Source organism: Choloepus didactylus, chromosome 12 (genome assembly GCF_015220235.1).
Source record: "Choloepus didactylus isolate mChoDid1 chromosome 12, mChoDid1.pri, whole genome shotgun sequence".
Lineage (NCBI taxonomy): Eukaryota > Metazoa > Chordata > Mammalia > Pilosa > Megalonychidae > Choloepus > Choloepus didactylus.
In genome coordinates this window covers 4,750,667-4,772,126 of record NC_051318.1, presented here as the reverse complement: position 1 = coordinate 4,772,126, position 21,460 = coordinate 4,750,667, and the positions used below count along the sequence as shown (strand labels likewise).

Below are 21,460 nucleotides of genomic sequence, written 5' to 3'. Positions count from 1 at the left end.
AGTATAACTGTGAATATGTACAATGTGTACATTGATATGGTATGGCCAAGTTGTTGAGATTACTTCTTCCTTGCTGAGAAAACATCTGCCGTATGAATATCAGAAGAAATCTTAGAAATGAGAATTTTTAAATAAGAAAATATAAGAAATGTTTCAGATTTTAAGATCTATTGGCATAGAAAACCAGTAAAAGTTAGAATAGATTTTTATAAACTTCTAAGATTTGTGACTTTTTGAATTAAAAAAAAAAGACTTAAAAATAAAAGCACATATTTAACATTTAAAAAAAGACAGCTTCTCATGTTCAAGTATATGGCTTTAAATGACGTGATAGATGTAGATTTGAAGAGCTTCAGTTCTTGAAATTAAAGTTTGATAAGACAAGAACTTCTAAAACTTAAAAACAAGAGAACAGAATCCTGTACTGGCCTATAATGACCGAAATGGAAACCAAGTGCCTCTGTGCGTGTGATGTGTGTGACGGGGCCTGGGAAGGGTCTCTGCCGCTTGCTCAGCAGCTGCCATTCTGCTTCTGTGCCTGCGCTTGGCTGGTGTGTACCTGCTTTCGTCTTCGTTTCATGGCATGTTGGTTTCACCCTTTCGAGGATGGTTTTCGGACATCATATTTTCCCAGAGCAGGGAGGTATTGTGCAAGTTCAGCTTCTCAATAAAAGGAGTTCATCAGTAGCCTAAAGGTACAATAAACACTGGATACTCCTCAGGTGTTACCGTCTGAGACCTTACATGTTCATATTCTGCGAATACCTCCTAGGCTTGTACTTGATCCCACAGCAAAAAGCCGTTATGGGAAGCGCCTCGTCAGGGGCTTTGTATCTGCTGACTCTTTCCCGCCCCCACCCCAGTCTGCGGCACACAGCCCTGGATGCAGGATGCACGCCTCCGCAAGGCAGGTCACTCCCCTGCCGGGGGTCGGTCTTCCCACTTCAGAGCAGAAGGAAATTCCAGGGGTAGACCTTGAGTGCCGTGGTCCCCTGGTGCTTCATGGCATGAGTCAGGATTTTGTGCTAAACTGTATTAAATATTTCATATTTATTCATGAGCAGTCACGTGGGAATAGGTGTATAAGCCGCTATCTGAACTTGGAGGTCGTGCGTTTTAACCCAGTACAAGAATCTGTGACACGATTAGCTGAGCTGAGCATAAAGACCTACTGTATTCCGGGGCTTTGGACTAATTAACATTAAAAAAGAGAATCGTAGCTATGCCATGTTCATAAGAATGTTTGTAGAGGAATGAAATGTGTTAAATTTGATTTCTCATTTTAGTGACCTGTTAACATCTTGGGAAACATGCATATGTTTGTCTTTCTATTATAGACCAACTTTTAGTAACAAACTAGATATATTTCTTTGTAACCTAATGTGTTTTTTCCTCCTATGGTTGACCTCAAATCAATAATCTACTCTTCAAACTGATCATTTATTATTCAGCTGCTACAGTTTTTTCTATAATGCTTTTAGTAAAGTGTTCATAAAAATAAGCAATGTAAGTTGAAAAATGATACTTCGGATTCTTTGCATATATTCATTCATTTTTGCATACAGTGAAAAATGTTTATTTTTTCCTCTTTGCATAGGGTTTTGTCACTTCAGCCTTGTTCTTAACTTCTCTAACTTATTGCACAGAATTTATAAGCATGCCAGCTATGATGAATATTTATTATGAACATACTTGAGTGCATTTAGTGGCAGTTAATAATAAGTAGACTTTAAGGATTAAGGAAATATGAACTCAATTCTGAAGGTCCAGAAGACTTAAAACCTCAGTTTTTCTCTCCTGTTTCTTCCTTGGAATATTTTCAGTATTAATGTTGATATGAATTGAATCTCTCGACATTAAACTGGTTTATTTAATTGTATACAAAGAAAAGGGAATGCGAAATGTGCATTGAGTTGACGTAGAAAAAGAGAAACTGGTGCTGCCTTGAGAGAACAATTGTCTCATGGATCTGAGATTTCTACTAGATCATCTAAATACCATCAGGTTATTGTGAAGAGACATAGGGATTTCATTGTCATCCTTCTGGAACCTATTTGTCTTCAGAGTGTTCAGTTTCAAAGGATCCTGCACATGAGATCCAGTTCCCCGAGAAAGTCCTTCATCTTGAGGAAATGCTAAGCCTCCATATCGAAGAGTTACATTATGGCAAAACTGTCTAAAGACTTGGCAGCTCTCTGCAGGCATTCCGCCCCAAAGTTAAATGTGTTCCCCCACCAAGATAAAAATTTGATGTCTACGGATAACTTACACGTTTTCCTTGGGATGCTACTTATGGTGGTTCTTTGTTCAGTAGTGGAGTGATTTTGAATGTATGCGTGTGTACATGTGTTTTTTTAAATGGCAGAGGACTTTCTGGAATGAACAGAAAGATGAGATTTTGGAAATACACTTTTTTCCCTTCATTACCAAGAGTTTGGCCTTCTTGAAATGACAGTAGAATATTATTCCCTTACGTACATGCTCACGTATCAAATTCCCTTATTTTTGTAAGCAGTTTCTCTAAGTCCATGTATTTTTCAAGTGCTGGGCCAGGAATTAAAAGTTTCGCCTTCCCTTTTCCAGCTCTATCCCGTTTCTCTACTGTCAGTGCAGTTTACATGTCAGCCTCCACAACAAACACTTACTCATTTGCTATGCTATATATTTACTTTGTTACAAGGTTTTGTATATTTTGCCTAATTACTCCATTGAGAAATGAGTCAGTTACAGAGGCATGTGCATTCAAGAAATACTTTTTGAAATGCAAAAAAAAATGTGCATCATTGTGTAGAAGAAGAATTACTGTTATTCGCATTTTTATATAAGTTAATACTTTAAGGCTTACAAAAATACCATTTATAGGAATGCAATGCCATGTCAGAGCCAAAAAGGACCTTAGGAATGGCCTTATTTTAGATGTGTGGATACTTTCATTTTCATGATGATGTAATTACGGTCTAGTCGTGTACTATGTTACAAATGAGTGGAAGGAAAGGAAAATAACTAAATAGTTGGAAGGAACGTGTGCACATCACGTCTTAGCTCCCCGTGTTGAGGTGCACGTGCGTGCAGCTCTGTGGAAGGAGCAGTGGGCGAAAGAGGTTCTCAACACTGACTGCTCCCTGAAGTCCTGAGGGGGCTTTGGAATCGTACTGATGCCTGGGCCCCTTCCTAGAGACCATTCATTCCGATATGAAAGGTTCTTTTTGAAAACTCCCCTGTTGATTATTTTGTTCAAACAGAATTGAGAACTGTAGGTTTGAATTGTACCATAGATTTCGGAGGATCAAATTCAATTCAGTGGCAAAAACACAGTGAGTGCACACAGTGTGCCAGGCGGTTACGACTTCTGGATACACATGGTCCAGTGAAGCAAGAGCCTGACTTTAGGAGGAGTTCATGACCCCAGAGGACACAGATGGGTAAATACAGCGAGTTTTTAAAAATATTTGCTTTCTCCATGCTTTTTAAGATTTATTACTTTGCCAGGATAAGCCCTGGTTGCAGTATTGCCCTTTTCCATAGGAGTAAGGTGTAAAAGTTCTTTAAGTGGGATGAAATTTCTGAAAGTTCTCCTTTTGGCATGGAATTCCTGAAGAAGATGATGCCATAGAGTACACTTTTCCTGGAGCATTCTTTTTTCCTTCTCATTTCATTTGTTCTTTACACTTATGCATTTTAATTTGCTACCCCATACTGTGTATCTTAGAATATAAAGGGACTACTTGTGGCTTTCAAGTAAAGATGCAAAATAAAATTGATTATCTTTGCTACTTTAACAGCTGTCATTCAGAAATCATCAAAAAAGCTTTGAATTCAATCTTGGCATTTTCTGAGAGAAGAAATAAATTTTATCCTTTGAGGAATAGTTTGCTGTCCCTTTTCTGTCTCTTTTTAGTATGTTTTTAAAAGGAGTTGAAAGAAATAATTTTGTTTTCTTCATTGCCTTCCAAAATACATTTGTTAGAAACGAAAACAATGAGAGACCAAAAGCCTCACGCTAAATCCGGGGAAATGAAGACGTATGTTTAAATTGTCTGGTTTTGTCGTTGTGTGGCACTAAAGGGCAGCGGCGCCTTCCCAGCGCCTCCCTGGAGCAGCTCTGGGGTGTGCGGTGGAGCTGCCCGCCGCGGGCACAGGCGCTGCACCGTAATTCTCTAAGTGTCTGAAATGAAGTTCATCCTTAAGAGAACAGAAAATCAAGTGTAGGTAGTTCAAAGGCTTGTAACAAAAAAACATTGCTTGGCTCCTGGGGCTCAAACCACGTCCAGCTCTTTGGGCTGTTTCCTCTGCTGTTAACCTATACTTTAAAAACACTGCTCCCCGACGTTCTTGGTTTGCCAGTAGGATTCACGAGTGACCTGAATACAGCATTTCAGCCTTCTCCAGCCGCCGCCTCCTAAACTCATGGGGAAGGCCTGGAGTGTCAGGACCCCTCGTAAGGACCACCTGCCTCTGAAGCATCTCTTTCCTCCCGGAGTTCCCACAGCCTCCTGGCCGTGCTGGGGCTCCTCGGCCAGGTTTCCTGTCCGCAGGTGCCGGCTTCTCCCCCACCGCTCGGCAGGCTGCGGACCTCCGCCCCGGCCCCGCCCCCGCCGTCCGGCCCCGCCCCCATGCAGCCCCGCCCCCGCCGTCCGGCCCCGCCCCCATGCAGCCCCGCCCCCGGCTGCCTGCGCCTGCGCCTGCCCCCTCGGTGCCCTGGGCCCGCACGGCCTGCCCTCGCCCCGGCCCTCGATGTCCTCGGGATGGTCAGAGGCCAGCCTGTCCTCCTGCCCCGGGGGGCCCCGCAGCCGGGGGCGCAGCCGTCGGGAGCCCCTGGGGGAGAGGGCGGAGAGCCGGCTGTGTCCCCGGAAGACAGCGCGCCGCCTGGCTGGAGAGCGCGGGCACCACGCGGGCTGCGGCGGCCGCGGCCTCGTCCTTGTGCTCGGGGGAGTGGCCGTGGGCCGAGTGCCTGCGAGGCCTGCTGCCGAGGCCCGGGCGTCTGCTCGGCCCCGGAGTTCCAGGGGCTCGCGGTGGCGCCGCGCTGGGCTCGGGCCTCGAAGTCGTCTTTGGTCGTTCCCTCCCTTCCGGGTTCCTCGGATCCCCGGTAGATGGGCCTTGGCCCTAACGCGAAGTTTCTCCAGTTCATTTCCTCATCTCTCTTACTTTCCTTCTCTTTATCTTTTTGTTTCCTCTCACATTTTGCTCCGTTTTTTGTGAGGCCTGCAACTTTCCTTTTCAAGCCTTCTGGTTTTTCACGTGTGCAGGTTTTGCGTGTCTCAACTATATGATTGATTTTTCCCCTGTTGCGTCACGGGCTCTCGTTTGCAGGTTCCCTCTGTATCTTCGGGGTGTCTCCGTTTCCCGTCAGGTTGCCAACGGGACGCCGGGCAGTGAGTTCGTAGGTGATGTTAGTGATTCAGGGGAGTTGTATCTCTTTGGTTTCCTGAGCCTATGTAGATAAGTAGATTATTTGCTTCTGAATAATGCTTCTGTTACCAAATTTTGGTAAATCTTTTTTCTGTTACTTTCAACTGCTGCTTTTTCTAATCTTAAAAAAAAAAAAAAAGTATATGTGTCTCAAGATCCAGTGTTAAGTCTTTTGATCCCTTTTCTGTTTATTCTTCTTTGGGGACTTTGGTAAGCCTGGGGCTTAATCATATTTGTATATAATTAATTCCAAATTTTGCATTCCTTTTTTATATACCATCATTACTCTAAATCCAAACTATGTAAACAAGCATATGATTTACCCCAAATGTGTACCCTTCTTCTTCAGTAGTTTCATAATAATGTTGCTATTTTCTCACACATCCACATTAAAAACTAGCCTGATTTTTATATATTTATTTTTTTTTATTGAGATTGTTCACGTACCATACAACTATCCAAAGATCCAAAGTATACAATCAGTTGCCCACAGTATCATCATACAGCCCTGCATCCATCACCACAATTAATTTTTTTTCAGCTTTTAGAACATTTTCATTACTCCAGAAAAGAAATAAAGACAAAAAAAAGGAAACTCAAATCCTCCCATACCCCTAACCACCCACCGCCCTCCATTATTGATTCATAGTTTTGGTATAGTACCTTTGTTACTGTTAATGAAAGAATGTTTAAATACTACTAACTGTAGTATATAGTTTGCAATAGGTATATATTTCTTTTTATATGCCTCTCTATTAACCTCTAGTTATAGTGTCATGCATTTGTTCTAGCTAATGAGAGAGATTTCTGCTATCTGTATGGTTAATCACAGAATTGTCCACCACAAGATTCACTGTTCTATACATTCCCATCTTTTAACCTCCAACTTTCCTTCTGGTGACATACGTGACTCTGAGCTTCCCCTTTCCACCACATTCACACACTTTCAGCACTGTTAGTTATTCTCACAGTGGGCTACCGGCACCTCCATCCATTTCCAAACATTTAAGTTCAGCCTAGTTGAACATTCTGCTCATAATCAGCAACCACTCCCCATTCTTTAGCCTCGTTCTATATTCTGGTCACTTATATTTCATGTTTATGAGTTTACATATTATAATTAGTTCATATCAGTGAGACCCTGCAATATTTGCCTTAATGTGTCTGTCTTATTTCACCCAATCTAGTGCCCTCAGGGTTTCTTCATCAGCCCATTTCTTTTAAGAAACTTTTGTCCACACACCATACATTCCATCCTAAGTAAACAGTCGTTTCTCTGAATAGTCATGTATTTATGTATTCAGCACCATCACCACTATTTATATATGGACATCTCCATTTCTTCCACAAAGAAGGAGGAAGAGTCAAAGAAGGCAGAGAGACAAAAGAAAAAGAAAAGAGAGAGAAAATTGGTACACCATGTGAGGCCTTGGGTCACTTTGTTTTTCTGCACAGCAGGTGGTGCCTGTCAGCCTGTAGCTCCAGACTGGTGTAAGGAGGTGTGGCCCGTGGCTGTTTTCTTCCAGGCTCTGGGGTCTGGTTCTGAATGGAAGGCAGTTAGTAGAGCTGGGCCCCACCTCTTTCCTCTTAGGGAAGATAGACCCCGTAGGGAGAAGTCATTAGCATTTGAATGGTCTCTCTCTGCCTGTGCTATCTCCACCCTTGTCTGGGTCAGAGCGCTGGGAACTGAAAATGGCTGAGGCTTTCTCCACTGAGCCGAAACAAGGACAGAAAGTCCCCTTTAGGGCCAGTCCACGGCCACCCTCTGGCTCTCCAAGATCAGTATTTTAGTTTGCTAATGCTGCTGGAATGCAAAACGTCAACGATGGATTGGCTTTTATAAAAGGGGTTTATTTGGTTACACAGTTACGGTCTTAAGGCCATAAAGTGTCCAAGGTAACACATCAGCAATCAGGTACCTTCACTGGAGGATGGCCAGTGGCGTCCGTAAAACCTCTGTTAGCTGGGAAGGCACGTGGCTGGCATCTGCTCCAAAGTTCCTGTCTCAAAATGGCTTTCTCGAGGACATTCCTCTCTAGGCTGCAGTTCCTCAAAAATGTCACTCTCAGTTGCTCTTGGTGCGTTTGTCCTCTCTTAGCTTCTCTGGAGCAAGAGTCTGCTTTCAACAGCCGTCTTCAAACTGTCTCTCATCTGCAGCTCCTCTCTCAGCTTCTGTGCATTCCTCAAAGTGTTCCTCTTGTCTGTAGCAAGCTCACTCCTTCTGTCTGAGCTTATATAGTGCTCTATTAAACTAATCAAGGCCCACACTGAATGGGCAGGGCCACATCTCCATGGAAATTATCCAATGAAAGATCTTGCCCTCAACTGAGTGATCACATATCCACGGAAACATCCAATCAAAAGTCTCCAACCCAATCAACAGCAATACGTTTCCTGCCCACACAAGACTGCATCAAAGATAATGGCGTTTGGGGGGACATAATACATTCAAACCAGCACCATCAGTCTTCACCCAAGCCCTCTGTCTGCTTTTTGGGGGATTTGTAGCTTGTATCGAGCAGTCCACTTCTGTTAATTAAAACCCCAGATGGAGCTCAGCTGAGCTGTGTTCACTTGCTTGGAGAGAGCTGCTCCCTGGCACCAGGAGGCTTTGCAGCTTGGGCCATGGGGGGAGGGGGCTCCCAGCTTGGATCTGCCTTTTTTACTTACTGATTTTATGCTGCGATCTCGGGCATTCCTCCCAATTCAGGTTGGTGTATGATGAGTGGATGGTCACATTTGTCCCCCTGCAATTATTCCAGATTATTTACTAGTTGTTCCTGGTTGTTTATTAGTTGTTCCAGGAGGACTAACTAGCTTCCACTCATCTCTATGCTGCCATCTTAGACAAGTCTCTTAGCCTGATTTTATTCCACTTGCCTACCTCAGTTCTTGAGTATCTGTTTCTTATAATGTGTCTCATTTTCCATTTCGCTATTTGAAATACTAAGCCCCTATTGTCTTGCTTTTGGAAAGGCAAATAAAACAACCTCCTACTATTTCATCTTGCTAAACAATGGTATATTCCTCTTTTTATTATAAGACTAATTTCTTGAATGACGTCTTAGCTCACACACTTTCACTGGCTTCCTTATCCTTTAAGCTTAGCTGTCCTTTACTTAGCCCAGTCTTATTTCCTACTGTTCTCCTATCGCAGATTGCAAATTGTCATCTCATGGGCTGAATGCAGCTCCCAGATATTTAAGATATCTGTGATATTTTTAAATGTCAATTTAAAAACAGAGTTTTTAAAACATTTGATGCTGGGATCTTTTAGGCATGGTATAATTTCAGATGTGTATATAATACTTGAATATGTACCTTGTGAAATATCTTATTTAAAATCCTGTTCATTTTAGACGTTTATACTGGTCAAAGACCCTAGCTGTATCTGTAATATCATATGGAAGGTTGCATTTAAGAAGTTGTCTGTAAAAATCTATTCTTCATAGTGGCTTGGTTCTTGTTTCATAAGAATCAGTTTTCTCTTTAAGCTCATATCACAATAAATGTCAATTGTTCCTGAGTAATTTTCACATGTTGTAAGGCCTTGGTGTGTCAGAAAAATAAGATTATAATAGGCATGTGCAAAACATCTAAGAGGAGGTAGTAAGTAATTTTGTTAAAATGCCAGAAAAGTTCCCTGTAATTCTTTTCGATGGAATGGATGTCAGAGTTCCAATAACCTCTGTAAAATGCCACTTGGTCATTTGGATAAGTTTCAGTTAAAGGTCTTGGTGGCCAGAAACCCATGACTTCGGTACAGTCTGAGTTTCTTGGACCTTTCTAAGATGATCACTATCCTCATCTCTGTTCCCACCTTGTTATGGAGATGCAGATTCAGATTTTTTCCTCTATGAGTCTTCACACATTTACTTAGGGCAAAGAAAACATAACTATCCAAGTACATACTTTGGGGGACCACATCTACTCCCAGCATGGGGGAAAACTCTTAAAGGAAGTATAGTCAGGGGTATTGAAGGTTTGGCATGAAGCTGGTGTTTCATGAAGCTGAATTCACGGCTGGGCAGCTGACCACTGCTGTCGGGCCAGGGCTTTGATCAGCACCTTATTTCTTAGGAATATCATGGGGGAGAAATCTCTAGGCAGGTGACCTGAGTGATCAAGGGAATTTCTTTCACATAAATGTTTTAGCATAGTATTTATTTTTATAACTGGTTAAATGGATGTAATTTTCAATTCAAAAAACTGCTATTTAAAAAAGTGAAATCACTCGTATAAGCCATTAACTCCCCCCAAAATGTTTAAAGCATATTCACATAGGCCACAGGACAAATACAAAATGAGCAATGTACTTCCCTGATCTGCAACTGCATGTAACAGTCACTTCTGTTCTTAATGATGGCCCTTTGCGGCTGCCAGCTTCACAGTTACATTCTCACCTACATCTGCAGGGTGGCTGTATTACATTTGGCAACATTTTAATATAAAGTATTTTTTACAAATGTCAAAAGAAATTTTGTGTAACTTTCTATGTAATTTCTATGCCACGAGGTCTCTTTCGGAAGGAAGCTTTGTACCAGAACCCTCTATACCTGACCTCAGTCTGCATCAAGCCTGAATTTACTAGAAATTGAAAAGCACCTTCTACACTAAGCCATACAGGGCTGAGTTTTTAAAAATTGATATCTTACAAAAGAACTTTTGTTATAAAATATCGTAACAGGATTTTGAAATAATAGTGTGTGAAAGTTCTTAAGCCAAGTGTCTCTCTCCTGTACATGCTTATTTTTCTCACCCTTGGTTTGTTTTTCCCTTTAGGAGTGGCAGAATTCTATTCAGAAGAATGCAGGACTGGCATTTATTGAACTCATCAATGAAGGAAGGTAATTTCACAATTTTTGGACAACTACTCAGTGTACCTTTTATTCCACTGGGCAACTGCTCTTCCTACCATCTGTGCCAACACTGTACAGGAAAAGACCTTTGAATTAAGTAGTTTTTCACACAGGTACTTAAACTTTAACAAAATTTAAAATATTAAACATTTATTTTTCAGGGAAAAAAGATATGCACAGAATAAAAGGACAAACATTGTAAGATTTTGTTTGGTTGGAGCTACATCTTACTGAGTAGGAAAGTTGTTTTGCACAGATGACGTGAACTCAGTCTGCAGTCCCGTCTGCCACTCCATCTGTTTCAGAGCGATGCTCGCATTTCCTCTGTCAGCCTGTGATCAGTTCATGTGAACATGTCGTGCTGTCCAGTATCCAGCTAGGAATGTAGAGGATGTTAGATACAGGAAGTGTGGCAGTCTTGGTAAGGAATGTAGAGATCCCATTGTGAAAATGATGCTAAAAGTAAATTTGTGTTTGGGCCTGTTACTGTATTTAGTGATTTTTAATAAATAGTTGTTAACTATAATTTTCCCAGTGCTTTATTGGCAGGGGACACGTTAAGACTGGTGTAGCAGTCTCTCTTTGACATGTTTAGGCTTTTATCAGCCAAAGATCTGGCTCCTTTTCAGCCTAAGTTTCTTGCATGATATAGTGCATTCTCTGGGAAATGATGACTAAATATTTAGCATAATCTATTTCTTCTTTGGAATGAGATTTAATTAAGTTGATAAGGAAATAATGCTAACTATACATGAAACTTATCCTTATTAATGGGGACCATAAAAGAATATTTTACGACATTATTGAAAATTAGTTTATATATGGTATAAAAACACAGTTTTAAAAAATTTAACTTAAACATAGCTTACCATTTTTCCCCATATTTTTATTGTATTTGGGGATTTATAGCCTCTGTGTTTTAACAATTCACATTATTGTATATTTCTCATTTTGATAATCCATGACCCAGTTTTTTTTTTTAAGTCATAATAATAAAGGCCTAAAATTTAAAATAAGTTTTGCTTTCAATGCAAGGCAGAAGAGTCAGGAGCATATCAGTTTTATTTTAAAACACAAATAATAATTTTATATAATAATAGCACTATTTCTTACAAAATAATATTATGATGAGTTGGTAGTCACAATTATCTATCTTCAGGAAATGAAGGAATGGATAAATAAAAATATATTTGCTAAGCGTACTCGTGTCATATCTCAATGCACAACTATGCTAATTTTGCTAATGTATTTCAACTAGGAAGTAAAAAATAATGTTTTGGCATTAGTAACCATCCTAAGTGTTAACAGAATTGAACCATCAACACTTAATTTAGATAACACATCATGCAACGGTGATGCAATTTATTACATTAAAGTAGTTACTGGTTTAAAAGGATGAGGGCAGAAATTTGCTGATTTCAAAGGTTTATGCTTCTGCTATTAATTTCTGTTCAGTGGTAAGGTTCAGGGTTTGTTTTGTCTTGTTTGGGGCAAGGGGTTGCGAATATGGAAAGCAGCTATAATTTTTTAAAAATTTTTAGTCCATGAAAACCTTCAAAATACTCACCAAAATCCTCCTCGTTCTGTCCTGGATTTATGTTTCTACTTTTCCTTTGGGGTTTGAAACACAAGTTGAGACACAAATAACTGTAAATCCATGAGAGCAGCTTGCGTGCCTGAACTGTGCAGCGTCCATGCCGAGCGCTGTCACAGGACTGGGACTTGGGTGGCGGGTGAGTGGTCACAGCTGTGCGTTCATTGGGAAGGCAGCACGTGGACAGGCACATGTAAGAATTCAAGGTTGCTGTGATAGAAGTGGTCTAGCTGAGTGTCTGGTAGGACGCCTTGGCTGGGCTGGTGGGTGGGCTGGCCGTGGGGCTGTCAGAAGTGTGTACCCAAGAGGAATGCCATCTTGGATTAGAATGAGAGATGATTCAGAGATGGCCAGGAGAAAAGAACCGAGGGATAATCTTGGCAGAGAGAATAATGTAGTGCCAAGGCCTGGAAATACAAGTCATGTTGCAGTGTCCAAGTTCATCTTGGGTGCCAGCCTCACAGGGGCAGGGGCTCCGCTGAAGGGCAAGAATCATTCCAGGAAGGGTCCTGTAAGCTGTGGGCAGGGGAGTAATGGAAGAGGCTCAGGACAAAATTTGCATTTTAAAGAAGGCATCAACCCTTTCACACGGGAAATGGATTCCAGAGGTTCAAGGCTGGAACAGGGATACCCATCAGAAGATTCAGTCATCCTGCTCAGTGTCGGTGGGTGTGAGGATAGAAGAGATGGGCAGATTTGACGTGTTTTGGGAATTTAATCGGTAGGGCTCCTGGTTGGCTAGAAGGATGGTCAGTGGGGCTGTTCACTGAGGACACCACGGGCACAGGAGCATGGGTGCGGTGGGTGTGAGAGACGATTTCTCTTGTGGACAAGTTGAATTGTTGCCTCTGGGGAGTGTCCACGTGGGGGTGTTGGGTAGGCATCAGGGTATGTGGTGCTCAGCTCCCCAGAGAGCAGGATCAGTGATCCGGATTGATGGGTCTTCTGCTTGCACGTGGTGAATTGTGCCCAGGGACGCAGACGTGCTGCTCAGGGAGGGTGTGGGTGGTGAGCAGAGGACTTGGGGCCCCCGCTTTCACTGCGGCTCGGGCTCGGAATCCATTTTCCCATGTCTTCGCACGGTCGGCTGGTTTTCATCACTCGGTCCCAGCTCAGATGCCACCATCCCAGAGGACCCCGGCCTTGTTACTGTGTTACCACCACTACCTCCCTGGCAGGTGACCTAGTTTAGCACTGAATAACCCGTGGCTGAAATTGTTCCCTTGTTTATCATCTCATCTCTTTTCCTGCTAAAAGGTAAGTTCCTTAAGAACTGGTGCCTTATCAGTCTTATCTGCTGCTCTATCTCTGGTTGCAAGAACAGTACTTATAGGTAGTTAGCAATAACAAATATTTATTAAAAGAATGGATGAAGAGTAGAATGTGTTGAGAAGGAATGGATAGTCAACAAGGGGAGCACATTCATTGATTAGATAGTCAAAGGCTGTGGGATGCCTTTTGTTGTTTGTACGTTTTTGTTTTGCTTGTAGAAGGAAGGAGTTGAGTATGTTTAAATACTGATGGAAGGAAGCCAGCCAGGTGAGAGGGAGGGGACTATACTGACAGAGTTGAGGCTCTGGGAGGTTTGAGACCCAGGAAAGACGGTTTCTGAGGATGGATGTGGACAGTGCAGCCGGACAGGCAAGTAGAGGTGCCCCCGTGGGCTGCCTTCTGTTCTCTCACAGAGTGGAAGGCAGGGTCAGTTGGAGAAGGAAGGAAATTGGGGTTGGTGGGTGCCATGTCTGGTAAGGGGGTGTGCCAATTTGAATGTTTTGTGTTCCCCAAAATGGCATTATCTTTGATGCAATCTTGTGTGGGCAGACGTATTAGTGTTGATTAGATTGTACTTAGAGTGTTTCCATGGAGATGCAACCCGCCCAACTGTAGGTGATTACTCTGATTGGATAATTTCCATGGAGGTGTGGCCCCGCCCATTCAGCATGGGCCTTGATTAGTTTACTGGCACACTAGGTAAGCTCAGACAGAAGGAGCGAGCTTGCTACAGCCAAGAGGGACACTTTGAAGAATGCACAGGAGCTAAGAGAATAGCTGCAGATGAGACACAGTTTGAAGACGGCAATTGAAAGCAGACTTTCATTCCGGAGAAGCTAGGAGAGGAAAAATACCCAAGAGCAACTGAGAGTGACATTTTGAAGAGGAGCTGCAGCCTAGAGAGGAACTTCCTGGGAGAAAGCCATTTTGAAACCAGAACTTGGAGCAGACACTGGCCATGTGCCTTCCCAGCTAACAGAGGTTTTACAGATGCCATTGGCCATCCTCCAGTGACGGTACCTGATTGCTGATGCCTTACCTTGGACACTTTTGTGGCTTTAAGACTGTAACTATGTAACCAAATAAACCCTCTTTATAAAAGCCAATCCGTTTCTGGTGTTTGCATTCTGGCAGTATTAGCAAACTAGAACAAGGGGGAATGTTGTGGAAAATACTGAAAACATCCAGTAGAAAAATTGGAGACAGAAAAAACTAAGGACACCCGAGGTGCTGTCCACACCATTTGAGGGGCTCAGTTGAGGCCCCTATCTTTAATATTTAACACGTTTCCCCTGCAGTACACAGCATGAAGAACATGCACCTTTGGTTTAAGGTGTTCACTTCCCAGTTTTAGTGAAAATAAAGAATCCTTCACTGAGCACCAGCCCGTCTTCACCGCTGGTTCAGTTGAGGTGCCGTCCTGAGTTCACATGGCACCGGCCGTTTCCCCGGCTTACCCTCATCACGCCGTAGTGTTCAGGCCTGTTTGTCATGGATTCCTAAGGCAACGTCCACAGTGACTACTGCCATACATAGCACATGTGTATTTGCTGAATGACATTGGAGGCCAATTTCCAGTTCACTGGTAACGTGTTGACTCTACATGGGTAACGTAATCTACCTCCAACATTGTTTCACACCCGTAGAATAACGGAGCTCGTCAGTTGCCAGATGTCTTTTAAGGTTCAAAATAACATGTATAACTTTTATTTCAGCTGCTGCAGTATCAGTACTAAAAATGCAAGTGGTAATTTTTGTTTCTACATGTGATAGGAATTCAGAATCTTGCTGATTCCCACCTTTACTTTGGGTCATTTCCTTTCAGTTTAGGTCTTTCTCTTTTACAAATTTGAACCACGAGTTCCAGATCAAAATAGTGTCAAAGTGAGGCAGTGATGATGAGGTTGCAGTGAGGCATATCAGTCTCTTTATCTGGCTAGCCTATGTGCAAGGAACCAAATTAGGTATTTTAGGTACACTTCTATCTCATTTGCAGAGACATATAGCTTTTTTTTTTTTTTTTTAACTTTTTCTAATGGCTTAAAATGAACTCTCTCTGTTCCTTTCTATATATATAAACTTTCTCTCCATTGTTAGAATATCAGGCTTTAATTTGCCCTTGTGGGAATGAAGATAAGAATCTTTAAGTGGAAATTGTTATAAATGTTTATCCTACTTAACAGCTACACTCGTGAACACAATTCATCAATCATAGCTGGAGAAAGCAATTGTGCAGTTGTCTACAATTAACAGGACAAAAACAGTTGATTAATGTGCAGCTGAATTAAAGTACTCCCCAGGACAGGCTGAAATTATAAACTGGATCATTTAAAGGAATCTAACAAAGGATCTTTATAATTAAAACAAAGCAAGGTTAATGGGATGTAAAATTGCCTATAATCTCTTGGCAATAATAATTGGATTTTAAATTATTAAAATATGAATTGAAGAATAAGTCAAATAAAGACCTTTGTAAATTATGGAATTTGAATGCCTTTGAAATAAATTAATAGTTTCCTGAAAATAAACCTTTATCACTTTTTTGAAAGCATCCAGGATCTATTTAATGAATATTAAATATGGAAAGCCAGGATTTATTCATGTTTAGCACTGAATTTGACCTAAGATTCACAAGATTTTTATTTTTATTTTGTGCTGTAAAATAGGGGGAAACATATATAGTTTGCATTTCTTAGCTTTTTAAGAGGAGAGCCATAGTGCATCCAAGTGGAATTCTTTAGTGATGCTATGACCCCAAATTGAACGTCTCTGTAAATTTAACAAATGCTATTTAATATTTAAACCAAACTCAGGTTTGCTTGAGATTGTTTTCTCTCTTCAATTTGCTGATAAAAAATGTGGTTAAAACAAACAAACAAACAAAAACAATAAGTTCCAAAACTGTAAGGTGGAATTGAGATTTGGGTTTAATTTTGAACCAAGAATCCTGGAAAATACTAGAAAACAGAAGTTTACCCTCCATATTTTTTCATGTAGAGCCTAATCTATACCTTTTTCATGCTACTGTTTTATTCATTTTATACATGTAATAAGTTTTTCAATACACTGAGTTTTGCAAATAATGAGGTAAAAAATTAAAATCTCACACCTTTATAAACTTACTTGTGTTAGATTTAAACAGGATATTTAATTTCTAGGCATAACCTTAGACATTGATGATAAATAAAATGTTATTTATCTAAAACTAAGTTATGTAAGTCTCACTTAATACTGGCTATATATGAAGTAATAGGGAAAATGAATTTCAAAATTTAGTGGTTGCAAATTTTATTTTAGTTACGTTGTTAGCCATGTTTAAAATATGCATGTGTTTTGAGAGTTTTTCACTTTGAGAACAACTCCAAGTATACTTTCCTCCTAAGCCCCGTTATTTTAACCTGGATAATATTTCATAAAATGCTCATAGTTCTCTGTATTGAATACAAACAGAAAAGCTAATCAATGAGAAGTGTGTTCTATTCTCGTTCTTTGTTTCGGTGCCGTATTTCCCCCCCATTTCTTACTTCTAGAGACCCATATTTTTGTTTTTGTTGTTCTTGGCTTATTTATTGCAAGCAAAAACCATAAAGAGTCAGATGAACCATGTCTTCATTCGAAAACTTATTTAGTGTGCATACTGTTCCAACTCAGCTAAGATCAGGCGGCCACAGTGGAGGCTCTGGTGGCCTGGCTCCGGGGGCTGGAGTGCTGTTCAAGCAGCAGGCACAGGTGGAGGGAACGGGCAGGTGAGGGGAGGGTCCACACTGATGGTGAAGGGGTAAGTGTCGGGCATCACCTGCTCGAGGATTCACCAAAGGTGGGATGAAGGGATGGGATGCGGGGAGACGGAAACACGGGCACGGCTTGTGTCAGTCTGGGCCAGGGCAGGGACTGTTCCTGAGACTTGGGGGAATTGAAGGATGAAGTTACAGGCTGGCTAGTCAGTGGGAACACATGGGGGATCTGCATTCCTCAATTCCAGACCAATACCTGAAAAACAGAATACTACCTGTATAAATATCTGTTGTAAAAAGTCAGGCCAAGCTGGAAAAGTGTTAAGAAAAGTTACTTTTCCTAGTCACAAAGCTAATTAGATGCATGACTAGGTATTCTTGAAGTTCTTAACACCTATGCAACTGCAATATGAAAAAACAAAAACCTAAGTAACCACTTATTATGTGATTATTTTAGCAGGGATACAAGTACATTTTGCATATGGTCGCCAATGAACTTGTAATTGAGACGCTAGGATTTGTGGGCATAAAAAATAAGCAGTTGAAAAACGCCACAGGCAGTATGTGTTTAAGTACAAAATGAGTGATAGAAAAATTGTTAGGACTTTAGAATAAGGGGCTGTTCCACTGGCTAGTAATGATTAGAGAAGCCTTATAGGAGACGAGACTTCAGCTACAGGGCCACTGGGTAGGATTTAAAAAAAAAAAAAAAATCAGCCCTAACTTTTTGGTGAAAATTAAGATTTAGAACAGAAAAATACTTGTATGTTCTTCATTATCAAATAAAACATATTATGGACATAATTTTATTTGTAAAAATCACAATCTGTCTTTGAGCTGTATGTTTTTCAAAGTTTTTTTGACTTTTAAATGGTGATTTTCTTAATTCTTTAATGATGATAGGATTTTACAACATTTATGTGTATATCAAAGAGAGTATGGAATGTCTACATAGTAGATTCTCTATGCAAAAAACTTCAATACAGTTCTTTACACCTATGTCTAGCTTTCTTCATTCCTGGCACCATGCAAGAAAAACAGTGGACTTAACTTACATATTGTTTGCTCAAACATTTGCAAACATGTATAGGATTATGACATCATATGTATTTCTTGTAGTCTACTTTTGGCCATGGTTTAAAAGCCCTATTCTAAGCTGATTTCCCTGTCCTCTGTTCTGAGAGCAATGCTTCCTAAGTCCAAATTAAACTACAGAGTGACTGAATTATCTAAATCCTCCATAAGGGCATTAGCTTGTTAGGAATAGTTGCATAGAGGCAATAGCAAAGGGTCCACGGCCACCGGAAAGGGGAAACAGAGGAGAGCGGATGTAAGTTGACCTTTCTGGCCCAAGTTCTCAGGAGTAACATGTTCTGCACGTGCACCCTAAGATGGGAGAGTCTTTGCTTAGGTGAGTGCACTGGACTGGTATTAGAAAACCTGGGGACTTATCCTGACAGGTGACACTAGGCTAACATCAGACAGGTACACACACCTGATAATCTTCCTAGTATTTCTATTTCTGAGCTCGTTAGCTGAGGGGCAAATTTTGTGATCATGCAACTGAATGAAACTAATTGAGAAATCCAACCCCAGACTTTGCACTCTTTTAATTTAGTGGTCCTTACATTTCAGTGTACATCAGTATCACAGGGGGTGTTTATTAAATAAGTAGAAGCCAGGGTCTCCCCTCATATCTATGGAATCAGAATCTCTGAGTGACTCTTGGATGTCAACATTTTAATGAATTCTCCAAGGGTTCATGATCTTTAGTGTACACCACAGTCTGATAATCACTACCCTTCCTTCACTGATCTTACAGCCTCACGGAATTATGCCCATCTTTTCCTATAACGGGCTGCGTAAATATAGTCAGAGTCTAAGACATGTTTTCCATGCTGCTCTAAGAAGTACAGGAACTGTTTCGGATCATGGTAGATTAATGTAATATTCTGCTTTTATGTATTTGAAGTTATGAGATTTATTTGAAGCCATAGATGTAAGTGATGGCAATGAAATACTAATCTGTAGAGCCAATGTAATCACTTAGTCCCCTCTGCTTGCTCACAACAGTTAATTAGATTGGAGGTGGGGGAAGGAGTGGTTTTCCAGGAATGCTAATTCCTTTCCTCACCACACATTTCTTTTTAATGCCTTCTCTCTCTCCCACATCACATCAAGACCCCTCTCACTTGTCCTCACTCTAAAGTATGTCAGGCTCCACATTTACCCTTTAGATTTCTCTTCTCTCTACTTCTCACCCAATCAAATTTCCAGTTCCCATAGTGAATCTATTCTGAGACAAGTGCAGTTCTGATAACTGACTTTTATACAGATTTTTCACATAGTTAATTGACCAAAGACCTGAATAATTGATAGATTTTACCCTCTGAGAATCATTTAGTATTTTAAGAGAAGACCTTGTTAGCACATACATATTTTTCTCCAGCAACCATATGTAAAGAGAGATTCTAAGTCTCTAATGCTTATTTTTTCCAGCTTCCAACCTTCTGCACCAATAGTCAGACTCAGAATAATCTGCTACAGATCACCACTATGCCTCAGCTTTCTCATTTTGTAGTTTCACAGCTCATGCAACTCAGTAAATAAGATGATGTTTCAGAAAAGTATTTGATTAGTAATACAATACGTAACTAATATGTGAAATTGCACATCTGGATTATTCATATTTAGAGTCTCTTTGAACCCCCCCATGACCTGATACAAAACTCCAATTGTAAATATCAAGATCTGCCATTTCTTTTCTTCCCTTCTAATGAACATGAGGATGGCCAACACCTTGATGTGTACCTTTTAGGAAAGCGAACTACTGTTTCATGGGTGCTTAGTATTTACGCTCTCTCCCTAGCTCCTCATGACAGCCCTATGAGATAAGTATTTTAACTCCTGGGAGAAAATGTACTTTCTGGGCATTCAAGGAAGTTTCCAGAGAGGCGTGCTGCTTGGAAGGAGCCTGTTAGTACCGTGGCACACCAAGCCTGTCAACGTTTTATAGAATAGAAAGTCTAAGTTTCCCAGATGTAACTCCAACCGTTGAAGGAATGAGGTACAGGAAGAATTTGAGCCTCTGGGCTCTGGCGAGATGCTACCTAGCAGCGTGCCCGGAAGCCCTGTGCCTTCCTCCTGAGCTTTCAGGGCCAGCGGGTGCAGCCTGCGGCTGCTGTACCTGCTCCTGCACTGGGTGGTCACCTCCCTTCCCAGAAAGGTCTCCCTTCTTGACTAAAGGAACCAGGATCTTAAAATCAAATCTCACATCTCATGTGTGCACTGTTGCCACCAGTTTGTAGGATCTCCGAATAGTGCTCACCCATTTTTTAATCAGGAGTCAGATTGAGATACAGGGAAAATAATTTGTCCAAGGTCATAGTGCTGGTAAACCTGGGAACTTGGATACAAACTTATTTCTGCCTTCTGTCCCCTCCTCCACTATAGATGGTGAGTGGCTAATTTGTCTGACCTGATTGCCTTTTCTAGTCATGTATTTTGTTTCTGTCAAAAAATTGTATAAATTATTTATATTTAAAATTTAGCATCACAGAGTCTCAGGTCAAAGCCCACTAATTTAAATTATAAACTGCAAAGCATCGTATAATTCCTAGAACATCAGAAATCCTTTGCTGATATCTATCTCATCTGGAATAGGATACTTTTGTTTTGTCTCCTGACTTTTTTCTCGGTATCCATGACAATTCTGTTATTAGAGCAGGCATGAACAGGCTTGAAAAAAAATGTTTGCTTTTTCCATTTCCTTTGAAAAATAAACTTGCATTAAGAGATGAACACTTAAGAGGTAGATAGGTACTGCAAGTAGGAAAATGTTCTGAAATAGATATTCCTAAGAGAGATGATGTTTTTTATTCATCTCATTTTCTGTAGGCCAAATGTATCAGAGAATTTTGTAGTGTTAAAAAAGTACATCACCATTAAAGTTGTATTTCTTCTTTGTCTCTCCTTTCCACATGATATTTTCTTGTATTAATTCAGCTGCTTATTGATTTAATCGTATAATCTGAGTTCATGCTTCATAACAGGTGCCAGATATGAACAGGCATTTTAACCTCATTCACTGATGTCACAGTCCACGAGAGAGACTTGTTAAAAAGAAAAGAAGGAAAGAGAACTCTCTAAGACAGGGAGATATTTACTACAAAGTCCAGAACATCTGAGAAGTGGAGAGATGGTCTCTTCACTCCATTAGGTAGAGGGACAGAGTGGCAGAGGTTACAGAAAAAGGACATGCCACATGTAAAGATCTTGAAGTGGCATGCCTCATTAAAGGAAGTACAAATACTTTTTTTTTGTATAGGACAAGGAATAATTTGTTAAAATGGCAGCAGTTAACGTTAGAGAAGTAGACAGACATCTATACGTCATGATCAGAAGTTTGAATATTACCTTGTAGATTATGGATAGACATTTAGAAATTTAACTGTAGATAACATTGATGGCAAAGTAAAAACTACGTTGGAAGGATGAAGACTTAAGTGAGGCAGACAATTAGGGGCTATTTTAATCCAGATTAGATATGGTTGAAGACTTAAATGAAAGCAAGGGAAAGGAATAAACATAAA

The 21,460-nt window shown here is 40.7% G+C and overlaps 1 protein-coding gene across 7 annotated transcripts in view; it reads left to right on the top strand.

The window, feature by feature from the left end:
• NBEA (neurobeachin) overlaps positions 1 to 21,460 on the top strand; it is a 637,956-nt gene that overhangs the window by 302,787 nt on the left and 313,709 nt on the right. For all 7 annotated transcript variants that reach the window (XM_037800588.1, XM_037800589.1, XM_037800586.1 and 4 more), the window contains exon 35: positions 10,192 to 10,256. In XM_037800588.1, coding sequence (XP_037656516.1) covers positions 10,192 to 10,256 — 65 coding nt within the window. The remainder of the gene's footprint in view (positions 1 to 10,191; positions 10,257 to 21,460) is intronic.